This window comes from Rhinocladiella mackenziei (genome assembly GCF_000835555.1).
Source record: "Rhinocladiella mackenziei CBS 650.93 unplaced genomic scaffold supercont1.6, whole genome shotgun sequence".
In the NCBI taxonomy this organism is placed as follows: Eukaryota; Fungi; Ascomycota; class Eurotiomycetes; order Chaetothyriales; family Herpotrichiellaceae; genus Rhinocladiella; species Rhinocladiella mackenziei.
The window spans coordinates 1,169,930-1,192,489 of record NW_013550599.1 but is presented as its reverse complement, the minus strand read 5'-3'; the positions used below and the strand labels follow the sequence as shown (position 1 = coordinate 1,192,489).

Below are 22,560 nucleotides of genomic sequence, written 5' to 3'. Positions count from 1 at the left end.
TCTGTTTCTCTGGACAATATCCCGTCGTTTACCGCAAGAATGTGCTCTGTCACTCGGCTGGCGTGTAAATTTTCGCGGCCAACATCCGCCATGCTGTTCTCAACCCCCGCATCGCGTGCTTGTTACAAGGCTTCGATCGCCAATTCTTCGTTCCTACACTCGGTCTCGTCACGGATGATTTTCTCCCAGTCCTCTACTCGAAAAGCCGAGCTAGCTGCGACCTCAACTCAAGCTGGGAAGACCGCAAGTGCTCCAAAACCCTCCACGAATGGGACTGTTCTCCAGTCGTCGGAGAGCACTACCGACCAGCCACTGAAGCTACAAGAAGATGACCCGTCGCATGTGGACTGGACAAGGTCTTTCCATGGTCTCTCAATAGAGCCCTTTTCCAAAGAAGCGGCCGATGTTCTTCAGGCGCCGTTGAATCCTGAAGACGTCGAGATTAAACCGGATGGCATCATATACCTTCCGGAGATAAAATACAGACGCATTTTGAACAGAGCATTTGGCCCTGGTGGCTGGGGACTGGCGCCGCGAGGCGACACGATCGTTACCGACAAAACCGTCACAAGAGAGTACGCATTGTTGGTACATGGGAGGTGAGCAATGGAGAACTCATGGTCAGGAAGGCGCTTACAGAGATGCAGGTTGGTCTCGATTGCACGCGGAGAGCAAGATTATTTCAACAAAGATGGCATCCCGACAGCGTCTGAAGGCTGCAAGTCTAATGCCATGATGCGGTGTTGCAAGGATCTTGGTGTAGCCAGTGAGCTATGGGATCCTCGATTTATTCGAAAATTCAAATCGGAGCACACTCGAGAGGTGTTTGTAGAGCACCAGGGCACCAAAAAGAAGACTAAGATATGGCTTCGCAAGGTATCTCTACCGCCCATTTTTGATTCTAGTTTATCATACTGACCAGGGATACTAAATCAGGGCGACCCGGTGTCATATCCTTACGCTGAGCTGAAGAAATGATCTTCTTGAGCTTCAAAATAAGCGTCAAGGAATCCACCACCTCCCCCAGATCCACCAGATGAGAGTATCCCAACCCTTTGCTTATCGGCCAGCATCTCAGTGCTATTAGAGAGTCGTGGACGTTTCCACAATCCCCAGGTCTTCGCGATCACCAATTGACCAAAGCTCTTCACGCTGGAGGATTGTTGGCTTCGGAAGGTCTCTCTCTGCCTTGGATTGTTTTCCAGAGGTGCCATTAGACCTGGACGTAAGGGAAGACCTGAAGATTTAATTCTCGACAAACGAAGTCCCTGCGGTGATGGCAGAGATGTCGCATAGAGTCGGCATCATCGTTGCAGGGAATGAACCGGCTTGCGACGCCAGATGAAGCGAGCCTTTCAGGCTCCGTCGTACTTCGAAGAATTGGTTTAACCCCACCTAGGAGGGTCTGAGGAATGCTGTATCTTGTGGAATTAGCCCTGCTCCAGAATGAGGTTAACCCGGTCGAAAATCGCCGAAAGTCCTTCCTTTGCCTTTAACTACGTTGCAATCCCCCCACGAGTGTGCTATCGATCAGAATATGCTCACCGGCATGTACATGAAGTGCTAGACGCCAGGTCTGAAACAGCGAATTGAACCTTGCATAAGGGATATGGCATTATCTCAGTGCAGGTGCGTCAGATACCAACCGGTCAACGAGTCTTGATTTGGTTCTGCCCCGTTCTATCGAGTTCTGTTCGCCTTTGGCAAAAGCCTAGAGCTCACAGGCATTCAGACGGAATGAATATAGGAATCCATTGTGAACGAATAAATTTAGGAAGCGGTGGAGGACCCCCCGGGGAATGCGATTGTGCCTGGCTCAACGTCCAGGCTTCGAGCATGTGAAGACGTAGGAAAAAACCTGATGTTGTATTGGTCAATCTTTTGGGTCGATGAGCTGAGTCGACTGTTGATCCGATGACTCGGTTCGACTGCCGGTTTCCTAGCCTGAAAGTCCTCTTGAATTTTGGTAACTTTCACAGAGAAACAGAGTAGTCGTTGGACTCTCCTGAGCTCGCGGCTTGCAAAGTTGCGGCATTGATGGTTTGAGGTTCGGTATGCATTTGCCCGGCTTTTCACGACTGGTCAGTCAGCGGCAGTTGCATAAGAAGCTAGCAGACTGGGCTCGCGGCCCATCCTTGTAGCGTCGTATCGCCCCTTGTCGTCTGCTCTCTCATCTCGAGCGGAATCAACAAATCGTGCATTGGCTAAATCTCGCGGAATGCAGGGAGGGCGCAGGCAAGATTTTAGATAGTCTGATTGCTACTCATGTCAGTGATGGCGTCTGTACGGACTTGGGCGTGAGGTGAAGATGGCCGATCGACTTGCCCCGGAACCGACCGAGCCTCGCCCGTTTCAACAGAACCAGGCATGCTTTCCGACCCGATGCTCACCATCCAAGCCGCTGGCGGTCGCCTTTCCAAGATCCGCCTAAGCAGCGCTGTTCCATTGGTGACAAGTTGCCCCGTCGTTTCTCTCTTCCCACCTTTCCAGCTGTCCTGCCCCGCAAGCCCACAACCCGCAGCGCTCGCCTCAATTTGAATTTATTTCAGCTTAGTACCGTACATACCTCAGGCCAAGATACCAAGAGGTCCGTCGTGTTGTCTTTCTCATGCCTAAAGACTCAGAGTACCGGCCATGAAGACTTTCTGTTCTCCTTCGACCTCTGACCTGATGCAGCTGCACGCGGGCTGATTTCAGGATCAGTGGATCATACTCCATCGCAATCCACGATCCCGATCCGAAAACGTAGCCCTTCCGAAGGAAAGAAAAAATAAAGAGCAGGATCACGAGTGACATAACGATCTAGAATCCTCCAGATGAAGAGAGTGGCGGTGCTCTCGCAGGCCATTCATATTGTTCGCGATTATTCTGTACTTTTAAGCTCCATTTGATTCATCTCTATTACCATTGGGCCCACCGCTTCCCTTATTTGCTACCTGTTTATATTGAAAGGCATCGCGACCATTTTACCCCGCGCTACACTGAGTTCATCATGGCAGCCGCCGCAACGCCCGAGCCAACTGCCAGTGCTTCCACCAATACCACTTCGCCTGAAGAAGGGAATGAGCTTGCGTTTGGTCAAGTGTGGAAAGACGCAGCCAAGTCCCCAGAACGACCGAACCTCGCTGACCTATCCAACGGTGGAAGACGTAAGTCGTCGATTCAATTCCATACCGCTGATGCGGAAAACATCATAAGAAGGGAGAGTGTTGTACAAGGTCCGCGACTGTCCACGTCTCAAAGAAGAATATCATCCCCTCCTCCTCCATCCAACTACCAGCGAGGCGTGTCTTTTGACACCTTTGACAACCGAGATGCATCGACCGAGGCCTTTACCCTGAACTACAAGCATTGCGATTATGCTGCCAGTTCCCGGAGTCGAACGTTCCTGTGCGGTACGGATGCCAAAGACTATTCGGAATATGCATTGGAGTGGATGTTGGACGAGTTGGTCGACGACGGCGATGAGATTGTCTGTCTTCGAGTGGTGGAGAAAGATTCCAAGATGGCCAGCGAGACGGCGTATGAGCGGGGAAAATATCGGGTTGAAGCGCAGAAACTATTGGACAGCGTGATCAAGAAGAACAGCTCAGAAGAGAAAGCAATCAGTATTATCATGGAATTGGCCATGGGCAAGGTCCAAGAAATCTTCCAGCGCATGGTAAGCCCGAGCATGGTCAGATTTTGTTTCGTATGCACGCTGACGTGGTGTTAGATCCAGCTCTATGAGCCTGCGGCACTAGTCGTGGGGACCAGAGGCCGAAACTTGGGCGGTATGCAGGGCTTGCTCCCAGGCTCGGTCTCCAAATATTGCCTGCAGCACTCGCCTGTCCCCGTGATCGTCGTTCGGCCAACCTCGAAACGGATGAAAAAGAAGAAGAAGCGACAACTGGAAAGTGGTCGAAGTCTGTACAGCAGCATGCTGGAGCAGGCTCAAGTCTCGGGAGGCAGTCATCTCTACGACAAGGCTAATAACAGTTTAATATCCATGGAAGCTACCGAACAAGAGGCCGATGCAGTCGCTAAGGCCATTGGACCAACCAAACGGGGAATATTGAAGGGAACCTATGGCGGCCCATTGGCCAGGGTCACCTCGCCCAAGAGTGATATAACTTCAGATGAAGATTCACCGGAACGAAGCTTCGCTTTTCCCATTGGATACTTGAGCACGGAAAAGGGGCCCCGGGCTGATCTCGCCATGAAGAGTCCCAGCATTGTTGCTCTGGAAGAGAATTGGGATGACGATGGTGACATCGATAGACCGTCGATGAGACGTCCTGAACACAGAGACAGTGACGCTGCCATTTCTGACACGGAGGACATCCATCTTGGGGTCCCCAAGATTGTTGAAGAACGAAGGCCGTCTGTCCGAGAGACCACGCCCTGGCTGGCCGAGATCCTGCGAGACAAGCCGCAGAGAAGGTCTCCCAGTCATGGCCGATCACCATCACGATAACATCAGTGGCTAAAGACAAGGCTATGATTGCAATATTGACTGGAGCACCCAAGAATGTTACAGGCAATTGATGCGCTTTGACAAAATCCTTTTGAGCTCGAAAACCACTCTAGCCGATGCGGATGTCCAACTGTGCCATCCAGAAGATGAAGGCCCGTCTTGCTGTTGGACCACCAGGCCTCCCATGCAGCATTCCCAATTACCCACACTAGCACCTGGATGGCAAGACATGGGGTAGGAAAAGTTATCACTCTGGCTTGCGTGATATCCCTGCTACCGAAGGATAGAATGTCCCTGGTCAAGGCGTTGTAGTACAAAGCTGACGCGTTTCGGCGCCGTCAACTATTGAAGAAGCCCCTGAGAACATTTAATAGTCTGATGACAGTTTCGCCAGCGGCGCTGTGGAAAGCCAATTATCGAATGAGATGTTACCATTATGAATTCGAACTGGATAGACCATGATTTATACTAAAGGAATTGTGAACTCTTTGGTAATGTGTAAACTGATGAATCTGAAGCGTGGGGAGTGGATGTCCATGGTTTGGGGCGCGTGTTGCCCGGACGGAGTCCGGTAGGCGCCCAGCACTGGCTGTCCTTCGTCTTAGACTTTAACTGGTTCGGCTCTCTATCAGCTCTATCGGTGTAGCGGCTGCTGGCCTTCAACATCCCATGAATTTCCACTCCCTCCCCTGTACACGCATTCGTCCCCTCTTTTACCCTTTTGCTCCAATGTCCAACTTAACTCACTCCTTGTTAACTTATCGTCTCATACACTGCAAGGCGAGAACATGCATTTAGAGGACTCCCGCATCGATCATTCTGCTCAGACTACACAACATGTTACCAACGAGCGCTGAGAATTGTGACGAGTGTATTCCCGACCATCCAAGACACTCCAGCCATTTTGGACCTAAGGCCGCCTTCTCGACTCTCCCTTTCATCGCAACTTTCGCCTGTCTAACTTTTATTGCCTACCGCAAGGTATATCCTCTATTGGCCTCTTCTCCACCCAAGGCGCAAGATGTCAAAGGCCTGCCTCGACCAGCGACCTCTCCTCCGGAACCTGCTGCACAGCAGCTCGCTCGACGCATCGCGGCCGTAACGTTCTCTTCCACGATAGCCCTGTCTGCTGTTCTGACAGAACTGCTTCTCTGCGAGATTTCCAATTCTTTCAATCCGACGGCGAGAAGTGTCGCCTTGCAAATCACCGTGGTGAGCCTTTTGGGCTTGCTTGTGGTGGCTATTCCGTTATTGGGAATATCATCAGTGGTTTCTAAATCGGGATATAAGTTCCGCGGCGAGAAAAAGAGCCGGGTTCGATTAGCATGGACATTGGAGTTTGCTGGATATGCTGGCTTTCTCTTTGGTTTCTGGGCAATTGGCGCACTATTGCCCGAAGGCCCGAGCATCACGGAGAGTATTAACCGCCAGGAAGGTCTTTTTCAGGCATGCTTGGACAGATTGGGTATCACTGGCGTTTCGCTGATGGCTCTCTTATCTGGATTTGCCTCCGTCAGTGCGATATGGCAATGTTTTGGCCCAAAGGGAAAGTCTGTTGCTGAGACGGATATCAATCGAAAGCAGGCCGGACTGGATGCAACAATGGACATGATAGCAGAGAAGAAGGAAAGACTCCGAATGCTGGAAAGAAACACCTCTGGAAATACCGGCCTCGGATTTTGGGGACGGTCGGCCAGCTTGTTACGTGGGAATGCAGATACCCAGGAGAAAACGACACTGGAGATGGAGACATCGGGCCTCGAGACAATGGCCTCGTCACTCGAAACCTCGCTCACGATACTCCGAGCACGACGAGCGAATCAACTCCGAGCAACCACGTCAATGGGCCGACTGTCTTTGGCATTCTCATACGTCTTTGCCGTCTACTGCGTGTACCGGATCTGCACCACGACGGTCAACATTGGTCGGCGCTTACTCTCGAGTGCGCCCACTACATCGTCTGATACAGATCCTGTCACTTACACCATTGCTGTATTCGCGCGCAACGTGTATCCTTCTCTTGACCAGGCGTCGTGGGCCCAGCAGATATCTTTCTTACTCTCCGGGGCAATGCTTCTAGCGTCATTTACCGCCGTCACACAAACATTTCACCTCTTTGCTCGATTCATGCCTACCGTTCTGCACGCCACAAGAACCAATTTTGCGCTTTTGATCAGTCAGATAAGTGGGATGTATGTCATTAGCTCTGCCTTAATGCTGAGAGGGATGATGCCAAAAGAAGTTGGCAGTGTCATTAATTCGGCACTAGGTGCTGGCCTGCTAGAGCCTGCTTGGGTGCAAAGGTGGTTCGATGGATTTTTCATGCTTGCGGTGGCCGCCACCACAGTGGGCATCTTTCTGGGGCGGCAGATCTCCGGAGGAGCCTCCTGGGAGGATGATACTGGATGGGATGGCGCCATGGAATTGGGCAAAGAGTCGTAGCTCGGTGTTTAGAACGTGTTATGAGTAAATGATAGATGGATTCATTTCTGGCTGCCTCGGATAAACTTTTAGAGTGTCAACGGTCGGCAACCAGTAGCGGCCTTTGCATGTCAGCTTCATGGAAAAAGTCGTCTTGGGACCGAAACAATGTTTTTGGTCCTGAGTTCACACGAGGCCTCGAGGCTGAGTTTGACGGAGTTGGAGAAATTTTGGCCGTGCGGAGTTGGGGGACGAGACGTCGTTTCAACGAATGCCAGGTATAATTTCCCTCGACCATTTCCCATTTACGAATGTTTTTTGTGAGATATTTGACGACACAGAGGTCATAGGATAGAACGATCCATCAACACATACCTACAGAGATACAATAGACCTTGTCGCCAAGTCCTCCAGCTTCACAAGTCACTATGACTGACGTGTCTTCGACACTATCCGATATTTTGATTCAGAAATATTCGTCGAAACCAATTCTCGGTCGCGGCAGAGATCTCACTTCCGATCTTGATGTGTTTTTGAACGAAGCATGCCAAATTGTACCAAAGCCTTGTACCTGGAATTACTGCGCTGCAACTAGCTCACCATTGCACAGAATAGATCCATCTCATCGCTCCTTGGCTATCTGCGAGCAATACGCACTCCGTACCTTTCCACCGCTCCTCCACCTCGCCATCAAAAACGATCGGGAGCTGACTACTCGCCGGCCGCATCTTCGCTGCTTGTTGGCGACGTGCCCGAGCACTTGAACGACTCGCAGCGTGAAGCGATCGATGGGGAGACCTCGTCGGTCCTTCGAGATCTCAACAACAAGATAGCCAATTTGTCATCGGCCGTCAGTCTCCAACACGACACTGCCACTAAAGTACTGGAAAGGAAATATGGACGACCCAGCGGGTTTCTATGGAGGTGGGCAGCCGGAGATGGAGACCCCCCGGATGCGGGAAAATCGGAAACACAAATTGAAGAGGAAGGGCGGGTGAGGACGACCAAGTTTTTCAGAGATGGGGTTTTGTGGTATCTAGGCAAGAGACTGAAGGATGCCATTACAGTTCAACAAGAGATGGTGGAGAAAAGACTGGAACGAGAACAACAGAAGCAATTGAGCGTTCTTTACGATCCCAGAAATAAAGACGTTCGCACCTCTCGAGATGTTGATCTGGAGACATATCCTGATCGAGATTTACGGGGTCACGACGAATATAAGCCTTGGGCTGATCCGTCCCAAGGCGGTGGTGAGCAGGACTTGTCACAAGAGCAGTTGCAGCTCTTCGAGGAGGAAAACAGAGGTCTGTTTGAGCATTTCAACGACCAGCTGGCCAAAGTCACACAGGTGGAGAAGAGTTTGATGGAGATCAGCAGCCTACAGCAGACGCTGGTGGGGCATCTAAGTGTTCAAGGGGAGATGATTGGAAACTTGGTGACCGATGCTGCCAATACAGATGAGAATGTTCGCAAGGGAAATCGGGAGTTGAAGAAGGCAAGCGAGAGGGGCAGTACGGCGCGGCTGGTGTTTTATGCCACGGCTGGGTTTTGTTCGTTTCTGGTGATTTGGGACTTGATATTCTGATCGAAATCAGAAACCGAGGGACCAACAATAGGTTTCCATTCACACATGCCCGACTCTGGCCTCTAAGCTTTCATCCCCGGAATTTTCCTCTCATTCCGATCGTTTCCGAAGTAAGGCTCGAATGTGAGGGGTTGGAGTGGGGCAGACGAGTAGAGGAAGATTCCAAGGCGCGAGTGATGTGTGTACCAAACAGAGACATCCCGTGGGAAGTACTTGTGTATGAAACACGTACCAGAATTGAGATGCACCGATTGGACCAGGTGAGGCCGATCCAGTCTTCATATCAGTCTTCTCTGAATGCTATGGCCCTGGGAGTCAACCTCGGCGTCGGGAGATCCCTGGCTTGCAGCAGATCACCACAAACATCAACTCAGCCACTCCTCTGAACCAATACGACGCCTTACAATTACCGAGTTACCGGGAGGATCTCATGCTTGGTGGCGTTCCTCGTTCCTCGTGCTAGTCGGCTGCATTGCATCAAAGCATCTGATAAAAGCATGCTAGTATCGTGCATCCGCCTGTCCTCAGGTGCGCATCCATCTGTCCTGCCATACGAACAATCTGTTTTTTATTGGGGGGGGGGGGGGGGGGGGGGGGGGGGGGGGCAGGTGTCGGTGCCAGTTTCAGTTCGGCCATGCCCTTGCCTTCACCGCCGAAACCATTTACCCTCTGCTCCGCCTCCGCGTCCTCTACTTCAACTTCACCTTTCGCACAAACTAATGTCAACACTCGTCTGTCTCAGATTCAACATCACACCATGGGTTCCTTAGCAAACCAGCCCGTCGCGACTCACTTCGACGCCAGTGTCGTCCCTCAAGCTCCAGAAGACCCTTTGTTCGGGTTAATGGCAGCTTACCGAAAAGATCCATTCGAAAAGAAGATTGACCTGGGAATTGGTGCATATCGGGATAACAATGCGAAACCTTGGGTGTTGCCTGTTGTCAAGAAGGTGTGTTCCTTTGTCCATAAAAGCCCAAGGAGCGCGAGACTCATTACACCCAGGCGGATGAAATCCTGCGAAACGACCCCAACCTGAACCACGAATATCTCCCCATTGCCGGTCTCACGGCGTTCACGACAGCTGCACAGAAGCTCATTCTCGGTCCCGACAGCCCCGCTATCAAGGAAGGGCGGGTATGTGTTCTCTTCAACCGTGCCTAGTTTATATTCACATGGCCAACTTTGCCTAACCTTTTCCTACAGGTTTACTCCGTTCAAACCATTTCCGGAACTGGTGCCGTCCACCTTGGTGGTTTATTCTTGTCCAAATTTCTCCCCAAGCCCACACCGTCCATCTACCTCTCCACGCCCACCTGGGCGAACCACAATCAAATCTTCAACAATGTCCACCTCCCCATCAAATCCTACCCGTATTTCTCGACCAAGACGAAAATGCTTGATTTTGACGGCCTGATGTCGGCCCTGAAAACTGCGCCCGAGGGAAGTGTTGTCTTGCTTCATCCGTGTGCACACAACCCGACAGGCGTCGACCCGACACAAGATCAATGGAAGGAGATTGCCGTGGTTTGCAAAGAACGAAAGCTCTTCCCTTTCTTCGACTGTGCATACCAAGGCTTCGCCTCTGGCAATCTTGCCACTGACAACTTTGCCATTCGATACTTTGTGGAACAAGGGTTCGAGCTCTTGATCGCCCAATCGTTTGCAAAGAACTTTGGTCTCTACGGCGAACGAACAGGTGCTTTCCACTTCGTCGCCGCTCCGGGACTTGATGCACAGGACGTCACCAAGCGAGTCGGCAGCCAATTGAACATTCTGCAGAGATCTGAAATCTCCAACCCCCCGGCCTACGGTGCTCGGATCGCCAGTCTCGTGCTCAACGATGAGAAACTCTTTGCCGAATGGGAGGACGATCTCCGAACCATGTCCGGCCGAATCATCGAGATGAGAAAGAGTCTGAAAGCCGAGTTGGATCGATTAGGTACTCCCGGCAATTGGGATCATATCACCAGCCAGATCGGAATGTTTTCGTACACGGGTATCTCGGAGGCTCAGGTCATGGCGATCCGAGAGAAGTGGCACGTCTACATGACCAAGAACGGCCGTATCAGTATGGCGGGCTTGAATACCTCTAACGTCAAGTATTTCGCAGAAGCCCTGGATGATGTGGTCAGACATGTCCCATGAGCAAAGATCTGCATTTAGACAAGGACAGGAGGTGGGATGGGCTTTGGAAATCTCCCTTCTGAATTGGACTGTACACAAGCTGCACAAATCAGATGACATCCCGGAAAACACACGCTAGATAGGTTGGGTTGGACATTAGTGGCAACGGTGGGAAAATTCTGGGCATTGCTAGGCTGGAAGACACACCCCTCAATCATCCTGGTCGGGCTTGATGATCGATAAAATCAAGGAATGAAAGAGAAGACCAGGAATTCAAGAGGTACGGCGTTGTATTTGTTTCATCATGTTTTCATTTGGTTTCTTCTGATCTTCATGCATGCTTTGGTCTGTCTGGGCACCCCATGCGATTAGGAGGTTATACCGTACCTCGTCTTTCTGTGTGGACCCTTGCCCAATGAGTAAGATGTTTAGTGGTCGGCATATCTAAATCATCGACTTGAATGGGCTGCCATTGCAGTCGCTTTGCTGAGTTGAGTGGCCCATGAACTAAAACTCTGAGGTTCGACAGCGATGACACATGTGTCGACGTATCAAGACCTTCGTTTAGCAGACTGGAATTTTCGGGAGTATTGCTCACTGAGCATCCCTCACTCCTGTCCTGATGCTGATTTCGGATCCGCTTCCCAGACTTCGGGACACGGCAAGGAGGCGAGGCGGTTCAGTGAGAGTCGTACTCTTTCGGCCAAAGTCCCGTGGTCATGTATCAAGATATCACCATTCGACCCTTGCTCTGTTACCATTGCATTTTCTTCCGCATTCAATACTCAGTCTCTCAAGTGACCATCAAAAATCATGGCCCATGCTGTGACTCCCTCTCCACTTCCATCCTGGGTGGGCCAACCTCCGGCATCGACCTTCCCTTGGCCCACCACAATTCCCTCCACCACACGGAACCCGAAATGCTCATATACCCTGACGGCCTGTCTTGTCGTCGCCTCCAGCCATGCGGGTACGTTTTCGGCCCTCGCCCGCTCCAGGAAAGGCGTCATTACCGCGTTGATACTACCCTCCACACGTGGGGCAGAGGGGTTTCGTGCTAGGAAAGACAGATGGTAGAAAGGTCGGAGTTGGGGTCCGGGTTCAAACTCGACTTCAGGTCGAGTATCCTCGGACTCCGGGCTTGGAGAGTCCGAAGCTATCGATGTCTTAGAAGAGGCCAAACCGAGACACCTGGCCTTTGCAGCCTTGACTTTCTCTCTCCACTCGGCCAGCAGTTCGCCGGGCCGTGTCCTGGAGTCGATAAACGCCTTGCCCACGTATGTTGGCGGTTCCCAGAGTGCAATGACCGACCAATTTCCGGCTTGAACGAGCTCGGCGTTTGAAGCGGCACTGTCAAGGATGCCTTGGGAGAAATGGCGGAACCGTCGTGCCGAATCGATCGATGGCGACGGATAAGGGGGTTTTGTTCCGTCAATGTCGGCGATGAATGCTGTTGTGAGCGCTGTTTCGGAGAACGCATCGGTGATGATGTTGATGAAGTGGTTGAGGTCGCCGGTCGAGGTTGGCGAAATGGGTGTGTAAGGTAGAAGGGGAGAAGTCGAGGACATTGTAGCATATCGTCTTCAGATAGTAAGGTGGTTTGAGATTCTGTGTTTCGAGGTCCTGGCATTATGCATCCTTATAGTCTGGGGACCCTTGTCAGGAATCTGATGTACCCAAAGACGTACCTGAAAGGAATGGTGGTAAGAAAAGGGAAACCACCAGAAAAAGATGTCTGCGGAGAAAATATGAGCAATGAAAGGCCATTGAGCATAGAGAGCAGAGAGTTTGTCCGTCCGTGGGTAACCGCGCTGGAGAGTTTTTGGAACGGGCCCTTTATTCTTTGGCTGCGCCCTTCGGCGATGTAACCAATGTGACGTTTGATAGCCGTTGGTTCTTACGTTAGTATGGGGTAAGAGAAATTGACAGTATTCTGGACAGGTGACCTCGGTGGAAAATGAAGGAGCCCACCAACTGGGCAGCAAGAATCATCACATGCGGACATGGTACGTGGCGCTTTGTTCAACAAAGCAAAGAGAGGGACGTCGAGTTGGTACGAAAGAGGGTAGGAAGAAGGTAGGAAGACAATAAATTAGAGAAGTTTGGATGGTCGCCGGATAATTACCATTTTGGGACCAAGGCCATTTTCCCTATCTAGACGTCCACTGAAAACTGAAGACCGAAACCGTGCCTCTGATATCCCTATGTACAAAGAGCTACAGTACCATTCCATTGCCTTGTCCACGTCCACACCATGCCCCACAGACCAGTCCTCGGCTTCTGTTGCAGCAGAATCACTCACTGATCATGTGCTCCTGTACCTTCGTCTCACAGAACCCGGCTAGATTCAGTGGCGCGACCATGTCCATGCCGATCACGGCCACGCGTGGGTTTCTTTACCCCACAACTCAAAACCACGGGAGAAGGAGAATCGTACGACCGACGCGTCCAATACCTCTGATCGTCGATTATTGTCTTCAGCATCAGGATGCGAAACGGTGGAGAGAGCCCACAGCTAGAGAGGTGACAAATACGGCGGTGGATTCGGTAGACTGGAATTTGGCCCCTCTCATGAAGATAATGGTCGAAGCTTGTCCCATCTGCTGGATTTACTTTGCAAGCTGAAAATTGCCCACCCAGTTGCCATTCCTATCCATCTCACGAACAAGTATCTGCCGCGATCCAACAATCACCACTACAAAGGCACGGAAGTTTTTGTCGACAATCTCCTTTTGCACGGTGGGCCCCGCAATATAAGACTGAAGCTGCTTGCGGACACTTCCAGATTTCGGACCTCTTCCATCAATCCAGTTGCGGATGGTACCGGTCCGGTATTTATCGTCCTTGAATTTGAGTCCAAGGATATTGTTCTCCACCAAGTTCCAGGTAGGGGGTTTGGATGTTTTTGAACTCGATGAGAGTGTAGAGTTTTTGGTTGTTTGTAATGAGTAGGTCGACAAAACCCGCGTTAGTGGTTACCTATTTAGGTCAGCTTCATGTTAGCTATGCTAACAGTGGTCTTACCTTCTTACTTGGTATTCACCCACAGCGTCAATAGAAGGATTTTCTAGAATCATGATCTGGAAAATGCCTCGGTGGTGTTCCTCTTTCTTCAAAAATGCATCTCCGATTTTATCATGTTGTCGCATCAGCCGACAATACCCAGCAAGAGCTCTCATTGGGTTCCCGGTTTGGGCAAGAGTACGTAGAGCATCACCAATGGTACTGTATAAGCCAAGCCGCTCAAGGATCGCAGATCCAAATCTCCTAGCAGCGACACGGTTCGGTATCTTCAAGAACTGGGATGGATTATCCGAATCAAAAGCCAAGCCATCCATGTAGACCATTAAGGATCGCCATGCAGGTATTTCGTCTTCTCCGGTCACCTGGGTACTCTGAGTAGACAAGAATGTGAGACTCATACATAGCATCTAAATTTCTCAGGTTACAAGATGACTTACTAGTTGGTGCAGTGTAAAGCCATCGAGCACTTCCTCATATGGAATCTTTTGGTAAGAACCATGTTCGTCCCTTTGAAGTGCACATTGCATATCATTCACAACAACAGGTGCCCTTGCACAGGCCCGTAAAAAGGGTTCAGAAACCTGAGTTTGCAGGATTCTTGATTTTGAGTCTTCTTCCGTTTTTCAAAGCCTAGATATCCAACCATTAGTTCTGGAGTTAGATGATACCCCCTCCTTACCTGAAGATATGAAAGAGCGGTGTGGGTGTTAAACACCAGCTCCACACTCTGTTCTTGGCAGAAGTGATAACCATCTTCTAATGTCCTAAAGTGCTCTTGCACCTCTTCATTCTTGTTGATAAGTCTTAGCGCTTCTAGCACGTCGGATTGAGTTAATCCACAAAGGGCTGAAATCTCTGTATTGAAAGAGATGTTTTGTTGGTCGTTGGCACCACTCGTGAGGCCGGTTAGAAGGAGAGGCGTGACTCCAGTGATATACGCTTTTTTGATACCATAAAACGCCTTCCCCCCCACTTTAACGTTGGTCCAAAATGCCTTCAGAGTACGAACTGGCTCAGCATCGGACCATGACAATGGATCATGTGGGTCCATATAATCGTTGGCGCAAGCATCGTATTCATCTGCTAGTAAATAGATCTTTAGGCGTTACAATGTATTAGAGCGTGGTAGCCTCATAAAACACATACTCCTTGTACATCCCAGAGGGGATGATCCTTCTCGCGTCTGTAATGAATGCGTTTAAGCGTCTGATTAACAGCACTAATGAGGCGTCTGAGATTTCCGGCCGGGTTTTTCTCGTTAAAGGTAGAGGTTGCTAACGCAAACCGGTCGCCTAGATATTCGGCGTAATCATCCTTGAAATTTGACAGCCCCAGGTTTATTTCCTCAGCGAGGAACTCTGCATATTCTTCAAGTTTTTGAGGACGGGAGGGGCTGGAGAAGTCAAATTCTAAAATAAGATACCGTCCAGGTTGAGTGATACCAGCTTTGACAGCTTTATCCACGTCGAGATCCTGTTTGGCATAAAATATGAGTACACAATTCTGGCGCTAAGGATTCCACACACCTTGAAAAGCCCGTCATAGCTTTCGCGGAACTGAAATCCATGGAAATACCGCAGCATCGCGACAGTGAGCGACTTTCCAAATCGCCTAGGACGGCAAACAAGCTTAATCTTTTCCCCCTCTTCGAGCTCAGGGATGTACTCCATCTTGTCAAAGTATGCCCCCCCCCGGCAGCTGGCGAATTTCACAGAAGTCTGACATTCCCAGTGGGAAGTCTTTCAGTTCACCGGACACCACAAGCTTCGAGTTTGTTGGAGTAGTGGTGAAACTTGTGCGACATGTCACCAAAGGAATTCGAGCATAGCGGTGCGGCAGGAAGGGAGCAAAACGAAGGGTGGAGCTCGTTGGAATGGCGGAGAACCTACATATCGGCCTATGTAGGTTACCGACCGTCGGCATAGCAAACGAGTGGGAGTAAAGAGAGCGGCTGCGAGGGAGACGAATGTGATGGACAGAGAGAGATGGGGGCGTGATGAGGTTGAGAGTGGTGAGGTGTTTAAGCTGCAGGCTTGGAGAGCTGGTTGCAGATTTCATCGCTCTTGGCGGCATTTAACGCGGAGCATTAGGACCAGCAGCTCAAAGTTCAATTTACCACTGCGATTTATGGCACAGCCCTCCTAGCCTAATTACGGAGGAATAGCGGGGAAGATTTTCACACCACTTTTCTCAACGATGAGATCTCATAGCTTATAGATAGTATCAATCGACTCCTTGATCAAATATCTATATATTAATTCGGCACCGTTGTTGTAATACCGTCAAGCGGTTCACCCCCTAAGTTTTCAGAAGAGGTGCGCCTCACTAGACTTCACACGGGGTATTCAGAGAGGCATAGAGAGCGTCTGCACGCCAGCGGCAGCGAGGGCTACTTCAGAAAGGCATGCTACGAAGATCCTAACGAGAGCAATTAATAAAAGGCCCTTCGAGACAATGAAAAGGGTTTCCTATCAGTGGCGAAGAGTGATTCATTGCGGTTAGGCAAAGTGGTGCTACGCATTGTTTCCTTTGGCCATTGCGTAGAATTGCAATGATAATGCAATAAACCTGGAGAGATACACTGAAGAGGTTAGAGTACCACCCTTACCACTGTTGATATTAATATTCTGCAAATGCTAACACCGTCACTCTTGAGGTTTGTGTAGAATTATGTTGACCTGATTGCCTGCCAGGCTACAACGCCATCGACAGGCAACAACGCTGGTAAATGCTGCTTGGATCCTACACTCATTTGGAGAGCCAGAGCACTCCTGTTAAACTTCCTGTGAAACTTGAATTGAAGGAATGCTCTGGTTCTCTTAATGAATGCAAGATAGAGCCCATCTATATATCTGTCTACGCAGTGTACGTCAACGCTGTTGCCTGTCAATGGTGATACAGCTTAGTGAGCGAGTTTCGCGGAACAAGTTGGTCTGTTGCGAAAGATAGGTCACCAATTGTTCAACAGCTCCTTTAATTTAAGTTGCACCAGAAGTTTGACACCACTGTCCCGCCACATGGTCCACGGATTGGATCCGATGGCGGTGGTATATCATGGGATCCGATCCAAAGGACCATCTGGATATCGAGGCCGGCGCCCTTACAACATGGTCCATGGATTGGATCCGATGGGGAGTGCCAATACCTCACGTGATAGCGCCAAGCCATTGACACACGTTATTGGCCATCACTGTAGTCTTGGCGTCTCCACGCACATTGGGTTAAAATCGTGTGATTTAAAAAATAAGTTAAATTAGGGTTTATTTTATTCCGCAGAATTTCCCTCCAAATTGACACCAAATCGTGGTTGACCTATCAAGGACAAAACTTAATGGCAACGCTGGGTTTTAGTCGAACCGATAGAATTGAGGGACCTCACTAGTGTTAGATCATATGAGGCAAGAGGGTTGTCCGGTCTAGCTCCCCATTGAGTTTCTAGGTGCCCTAGATGGGTAAACGTAAAGCTCCAGCCAGTGATTGTTATGTCGTCTTGTTCATACCATTAGGTCACTAATTCAAATTGTCCTTCAGTTGAACTTGTCTGGCTGAAGGAAGGGGGGCTTTCTTTTTTAATATTCTTGTTTGCTTGTGTGGACCGCCTGCCTTACGGAGGCCATGTAACCATCACCAAGGGTTAATGGTGGTCTTTCGATTCCGATGTCGAACGCTATACTAATCAAGATGTCCAACGTAAGTCTGAGCATCTGAAAAGACCGACTTCGTACTGACAGAGGGAAGAGTATTTACTGTAGATTGGCGATGAAGAGCTGGCCATCGCGCAGCCTAACTAGGGGAGAGGATATCGTTCATAGTCTTCCTGAATAAAGGACACTAGCGATAAAAACAACTTTAGGCGCACACCAGCGACTGTTTTCTGACGTCCGTACGTCTGCAAAAAGGTTCTTGAGACATGCACGAAAAGACGGTGCACACTCTCTCTTGCCGTCGTCACGAGAGTACTCCCCTTATGGCGCTAGCCTATGCCTCAACAGAGACCCTTCTCAACATACCAACAACGTAGGACTTTGGAAGACTTGTTCAAATCTCATTTGAGCTGCTGGTCATAATGCTCCGCGTTAGAGGCTTGGCAGGAACGGCGCCAAAACCGGCGGCCACAATTCGGCGGCAGATCTCCCTTCAACCCGCGTTGTGCTGTAAAGTTACATGTGTACCGGGGTCTCAAATAACCAATAGGCGTCATAGGTCGGACTACTCGAGCCGTCAATGAAGGTCTTGCGACATCGGTTGTGGACCCTGCCGCTCGATGATACAAATGCTGGACCAAAAGTGGAGACGGCTGGAGGCTGCAGTAGGAACGCGTCGTCAGCTTGATGATTCAAATCATCAGCCTCCGCCACAAGCGGTGTCATACTGCGACACTCTAGCGAGGAACTCGGACTCAAAAGAGGAGGGATATGACCAAAACTGCGAGTCCGACACTGAGCAGAGCGACGAGGAACTGAACCTCAACATATGGGGGACTACAATATTGACAGAGAGGACAGCTACCTCGGTGATCCGGACGATGGCGACGATCAAGATGAGGACATTGTTCGACAACGAGCGAGACGAACACCCATGAGTCGCTTCTTGTTTACGCTCCCATGGAAAATAACCAGGCAGGTCCTCAGGAATTTGAGCCTGGAGATCGACTTCGACATAAACTTCAGGATGTTCAGATCCCGTGTTTGCCATCATGGGGCTCGAGAGAATCAAGGGCATCTTGGGAGATTTAAGACAGTTTTTGGCCGGATACCGCTGGTGACGAGAATAAATCATTCTCACAATCCTAGTGGGAAGTCCACCATCTTGTATATGTTTCTACTCAGGCCGTTGGGCTTCCTTTTCTGCCAACTATCAATGACGTGGTGTCGGCAACAAGATTCCTGTTTTTAGAGGATAGGGGACGATCGGACATTAATCTCGGAATGGCCAATGACAAGAAATTGATGCTCATCTCGAATGGTCGGGTGCTGTGACCGTGCAACTTGCCACTGGCCGCACAGCCTTTTGGTGGGCGTTGTGAGACTTGTTCTTTGTCAGAGTTCCACCAAACCACCAGCGAACACATTCTGTTTGACCTGTTCAAAGCCAAAATGTAGAACAAGAAAATAAATAATAATGAGAAATGGAAACAACCTTGGGGTATTTTTAGGTCCGGGAACGAGCGTTTGCGTGATACCCTGGATCCCCCGTCCCACGGCCCGTGTTTCAGAACTTGTATCAGACCCAAGCCACAGCCGTGTGGGCTCTTTGCTTGAGCCTCCATCCTACCGGGGTTGACGACAAGGCGCAGGGCGTGGATGGTAAATGAGTGGCCAGCAAGCAACGGTGCCTGGGGAAAAAGTTGCCCCTGAAGCCACGGGTCAAAGTGCTCGGTTAGCCATCAATCGAAGGCCCCGAAAAAATCTCTGTTCTTTTCGCCAGTTTTGGATCCATCTGGAATTCTCTGGCATTCTCCACCGGAACAACAAGGCAAGGAATATACGTGGGAGGTACCTCATAGAGCGCAGGGAAGTCTCTGAAGGGCAACCAATACAACGCGAGGAGAGCCATCGAACTGCCATCAGACTTTTTTCGTCCGACCAACAAACATCTCTGTCCTCCCTCCACTTCTTTCAATATCCTGTTCCTTACTTCCTCAAATCCAATTTTTCTTGTTCCTCCACTCGTTCTTCTTCCCCAGATCTTATTTAGTTCATTCGCTTGTCCACGTAACCACCTTCGTTGACCTCGTCTCGTTGTTGTACAATTCCCTTTTACTCAAATCATTCTCGCTTGCTTCGCCTAGTTGCACCCCTGGTCCATCTGAGCACGAAACCCCCGTTCGAACACAGTCTTCCTCTCTGGCAGAGTACATCGGGGCCGTCCACATCCGTCATTTTGTGTGTTAAATTCTCTGATTTGGGCTTCCCTGCCCACCTTCTTTCACTTCATTTGGACCAGCCGTGACATCACTTGACACAATGTCATCAAAAGGTCACTTCAAGCGACTCCCCACGGAAGGATTCCAACCTCTTACCCATCAAACATCCAAAGACATGACCAAGCCTAACGACATTACGATTGATATTCCTCTCACCCAAGTCACCACCTCTGGCAGTGCCACGGGAGCTCGAAAAGCCGGGCTCTCCCCTGCACGATCCGAGCACAACACCGATCTTTCGGGGGAGACGATGAATGAAAAGCAGGCTCTCCACTTCCATCACAGTCCGGGAGGCCGACGAAGAAGATTGGTTCAACAAGGTCTGGAGAACAAGGACCAAGAAGACGGAACTTTGAACGCAGCTGGCCGATTTTACAAGAAAGTGTACAATGCTTCGGTCATCACCCGATATTTCGTCATTGTGGCACCGCTCGCGTTGGCCATTGCAATTCCCATCATTATCGGCGCTACGGTCGCTCCCAACGCAAGAATCGGAGGGGTCCAGATTGTTTGGTTCTTCTCCTGGATTGAAGTCGTCTGGGTGTCTCTTTGGGTTTCCAAACTGCTGGCCCGGTTCTTGCCATTTCTATTTCAGTTTCTCTGTGGAGTGGTCAGTTCGGGAACCAGAAAGTATGCTCTCGTTCTCGGCGCGCTCGAAATCCCGCTGTCCCTGGTGGGCTGGTCCGTGGTGTCTTTGACGACTTTTATTCCCATCATGACTCTCAACCCGGACCAGAGATCACGTGGTGACACCCGTCCGACCAACTGGGAATCTGTTGTCAAGAACATTCTCTTTGCCTGCGTCTTTTCCACCTTGGTATTGCTAGTGGAGAAGGTTCTCATTCAGCTTCTGTCCATCAGCTACCACCGCAAACAATTCGACGAGCGAATCAAAGACTCTAAGCGCAACATCTATCTCGTGAGTTTGCTCTACGATGCCTCTCGACATCTTTTCCCGATGTACTGTCGAGAATTTGCGGAGGAGGACTATATGATTAACGATGTGCTGGATCTCGCTGGCAGCGCCGGCCCACGAAACAGTACGATCCATGGTGACAAGAGATCTGGCTCGGCGGCTCCGTTGAGGCTGATTCAGAATGTGGCTCGAGCGGGCGACAAGGTCACAGCGGCCTTTGGCAACGTCGCCCAGGAAATCACCGGCAAGAAAGTGTTCAATCCCACCGCGTCGCACTCCGTGGTGGTCCAGGCTTTGGAGAAGAAACACTCCGCCGAGGCTCTGGCCCGACGTCTGTGGATGTCATTTGTCCTGGAGGGCAAGGATGCACTGAGCCGTGAAGACATCATCGATGTTCTGGGATCAGACCGGACACAAGAGGCCGAGGAAGCATTCCAAGTGCTGGATGTGGACTCGAACGGGGACATCTCTCTCGAGGAAATGATTCTCCGCATCACCGAATTTGGTCGCGAACGCCAATCAATTGCCAGCAGCATGCACGATGTCGACCAAGCTATCCACGTACTCGACAATCTCCTCTGTACCGTCGTCTTCGTGGTCGTCATCTTTATCTTCGTTGCATGGCTCAACGAAAACTTCACGACGACATTGGCCACGGCTGGGACCGCCTTACTCTCGATGTCCTTTGTCTTTGCAGCCACGGCGCAAGAGGTATTGGGCTCTTGCATCTTTCTCTTCGTGAAACATCCATTCGACGTGGGAGACCGGGTGGACATCACCGACGTTCAATATGTGGTGGAACGCATGTCACTGCTCTACACGGTGTTTCGGCGAGTCAAAGATCAGAAGCGAACTCAAGTTCCCAACATCGTCCTCAATTCGAATTGGATCGACAACGTTTCCCGCAGTAAGGCCATGCGTGAACAGGTGCAACTCTTTGTCAGCTTTGACACTAGCTTCGAGGACATCGATCTGCTCAAGAAAGAAATGACCCACTTCGTCCGGGACAAGGACAACGCTCGGGACTTCCAACCCGATATCGATATTGAGGTGATGGGGGTCGCCGAGATGAATAAGATGGAGTTGAAGATCGAAATCCGTCACAAGTCCAACTGGGCCAACGAGGCGGTCCAAGCTGCGCGAAGAAACAAATTCATGTGTGCCTTGGTCATGGCTGTGCGAAAGATTCCGCTGAATGGACCAGGAGGTGGAGGTCCTCCTGCTGGTGACAAAGCGAACCCCACATACTCTGTCACGATCACGGATGAAGTGGCCAAGAAGAACAAGAATATTTTTGATGAGGATCAAGACAAGAAGCGACTGGTTCCCCTCTTGGAGCAAAACCAAAAAGAACCCGATGTCTCCAAGGACCAATCAGCTTCGAATGACAACCTTGTTTCGACTACGGGGGCCGAGAAGGCCGCTGTTGACCACCTCATCAAACGCCATGGGGCTGTCGATCCGGAAGAAATCATTGACCATGATCGAGAGCGCACTGTCAACCAGCAACGCTCGAACGGGGTGGAAGAAGTTCGAAATATCCTCCGACGTGAATCAATCACTGGACGTCGCCGAGCGGCACGCCACAGTGGTATCTCATTGCAAGAGAGTGCGGATGCCCAAGCTGGCTCTCGTACCATCCCTACCATTCCTGAACCATCACCTCCAGCGCCCGTTGGTGCTCCTCCGCCCGGAAGGGTAAGCTATTTTGAAGATACAACCCATGCCGTGAGCACTCCTACCGCCGCGCAGCAAGGATGGGCCACGGTGACACCATTGAATTACAATCAACCATCGACCAGCACCATGCCTCAGCAATCAGGCCGTCCTTATTCACCACCGACATCACAAACACCTCCCACTTCGAGCCCAGGGCGATATGTACCTGGGAATGCTTTCTCGCAAAGAGTATATTCTCCTCCACATGTTCCACGGGCACCGGTCCCGGGAATGCCGGAGATGAAGAGGACTCTGCAAAACCCACCACCGAAATGAGTGCATGAGAATTGACCGAGCAATGGAATAATAGACAGATATCTTGATTGAGCGCGAGACATTTTGCTGAGAGGGCTCCTCTTAGTGCAATGCCACAGTTGAGCTTTCCACCG

At 50.5% G+C, this 22,560-nt stretch overlaps 8 protein-coding genes across 8 annotated transcripts; 6 read left to right on the top strand and 2 right to left on the bottom strand.

Annotated features, from left to right (window-relative positions):
• Nucleotides 1-90: 90 nt before the first annotated feature.
• Nucleotides 91-978, top strand: Z518_08226 (uncharacterized protein; the record flags this gene model as incomplete). Its single annotated transcript, XM_013413969.1, has 3 exons — nucleotides 91-599; nucleotides 648-876; nucleotides 937-978. 3 exons carry the CDS (start codon nucleotides 91-93, stop codon nucleotides 976-978), a joined length of 780 nt encoding a protein of 259 aa, XP_013269423.1.
• Nucleotides 979-2,992: 2,014 nt separating this feature from the next.
• On the top strand, nucleotides 2,993-4,456 carry Z518_08225 (uncharacterized protein; the record flags this gene model as incomplete). Its single annotated transcript, XM_013413968.1, has 2 exons — nucleotides 2,993-3,661; nucleotides 3,716-4,456. The coding sequence occupies 2 exons, from the start codon at nucleotides 2,993-2,995 to the stop codon at nucleotides 4,454-4,456; spliced, it is 1,410 nt and encodes a 469-aa protein (XP_013269422.1).
• Nucleotides 4,457-5,293: 837 nt separating this feature from the next.
• Z518_08224 (uncharacterized protein) lies at nucleotides 5,294-6,898 on the top strand (the record flags this gene model as incomplete). Its single annotated transcript, XM_013413967.1, has 1 exon — nucleotides 5,294-6,898. The coding sequence occupies one exon, from the start codon at nucleotides 5,294-5,296 to the stop codon at nucleotides 6,896-6,898; it is 1,605 nt and encodes a 534-aa protein (XP_013269421.1).
• Nucleotides 6,899-7,305: 407 nt separating this feature from the next.
• Z518_08223 (uncharacterized protein) lies at nucleotides 7,306-8,462 on the top strand (the record flags this gene model as incomplete). The annotated part of the gene is made up of 2 exons (XM_013413966.1): nucleotides 7,306-7,431; nucleotides 7,488-8,462. 2 exons carry the CDS (start codon nucleotides 7,306-7,308, stop codon nucleotides 8,460-8,462), a joined length of 1,101 nt encoding a protein of 366 aa, XP_013269420.1.
• A 634-nt stretch (nucleotides 8,463-9,096) lies between these two features.
• Nucleotides 9,097-10,607, top strand: Z518_08222 (uncharacterized protein; the record flags this gene model as incomplete). The annotated part of the gene is made up of 3 exons (XM_013413965.1): nucleotides 9,097-9,411; nucleotides 9,465-9,596; nucleotides 9,666-10,607. 3 exons carry the CDS (start codon nucleotides 9,097-9,099, stop codon nucleotides 10,605-10,607), a joined length of 1,389 nt encoding a protein of 462 aa, XP_013269419.1.
• A 764-nt stretch (nucleotides 10,608-11,371) lies between these two features.
• Nucleotides 11,372-12,154, bottom strand: Z518_08221 (uncharacterized protein; the record flags this gene model as incomplete). Its single annotated transcript, XM_013413964.1, has 1 exon — nucleotides 11,372-12,154. The coding sequence occupies one exon, from the start codon at nucleotides 12,152-12,154 to the stop codon at nucleotides 11,372-11,374; it is 783 nt and encodes a 260-aa protein (XP_013269418.1).
• A 1,267-nt stretch (nucleotides 12,155-13,421) lies between these two features.
• Z518_08220 (uncharacterized protein) lies at nucleotides 13,422-15,280 on the bottom strand (the record flags this gene model as incomplete). Its single annotated transcript, XM_013413963.1, has 6 exons — nucleotides 13,422-13,565; nucleotides 13,619-13,981; nucleotides 14,048-14,191; nucleotides 14,290-14,706; nucleotides 14,757-15,083; nucleotides 15,137-15,280. The coding sequence occupies 6 exons, from the start codon at nucleotides 15,278-15,280 to the stop codon at nucleotides 13,422-13,424; spliced, it is 1,539 nt and encodes a 512-aa protein (XP_013269417.1).
• A 4,296-nt stretch (nucleotides 15,281-19,576) lies between these two features.
• Z518_08219 (uncharacterized protein) lies at nucleotides 19,577-22,447 on the top strand (the record flags this gene model as incomplete). The annotated part of the gene is made up of 1 exon (XM_013413962.1): nucleotides 19,577-22,447. The coding sequence occupies one exon, from the start codon at nucleotides 19,577-19,579 to the stop codon at nucleotides 22,445-22,447; it is 2,871 nt and encodes a 956-aa protein (XP_013269416.1).
• Between the last annotated feature and the right edge of the window lie 113 nt (nucleotides 22,448-22,560).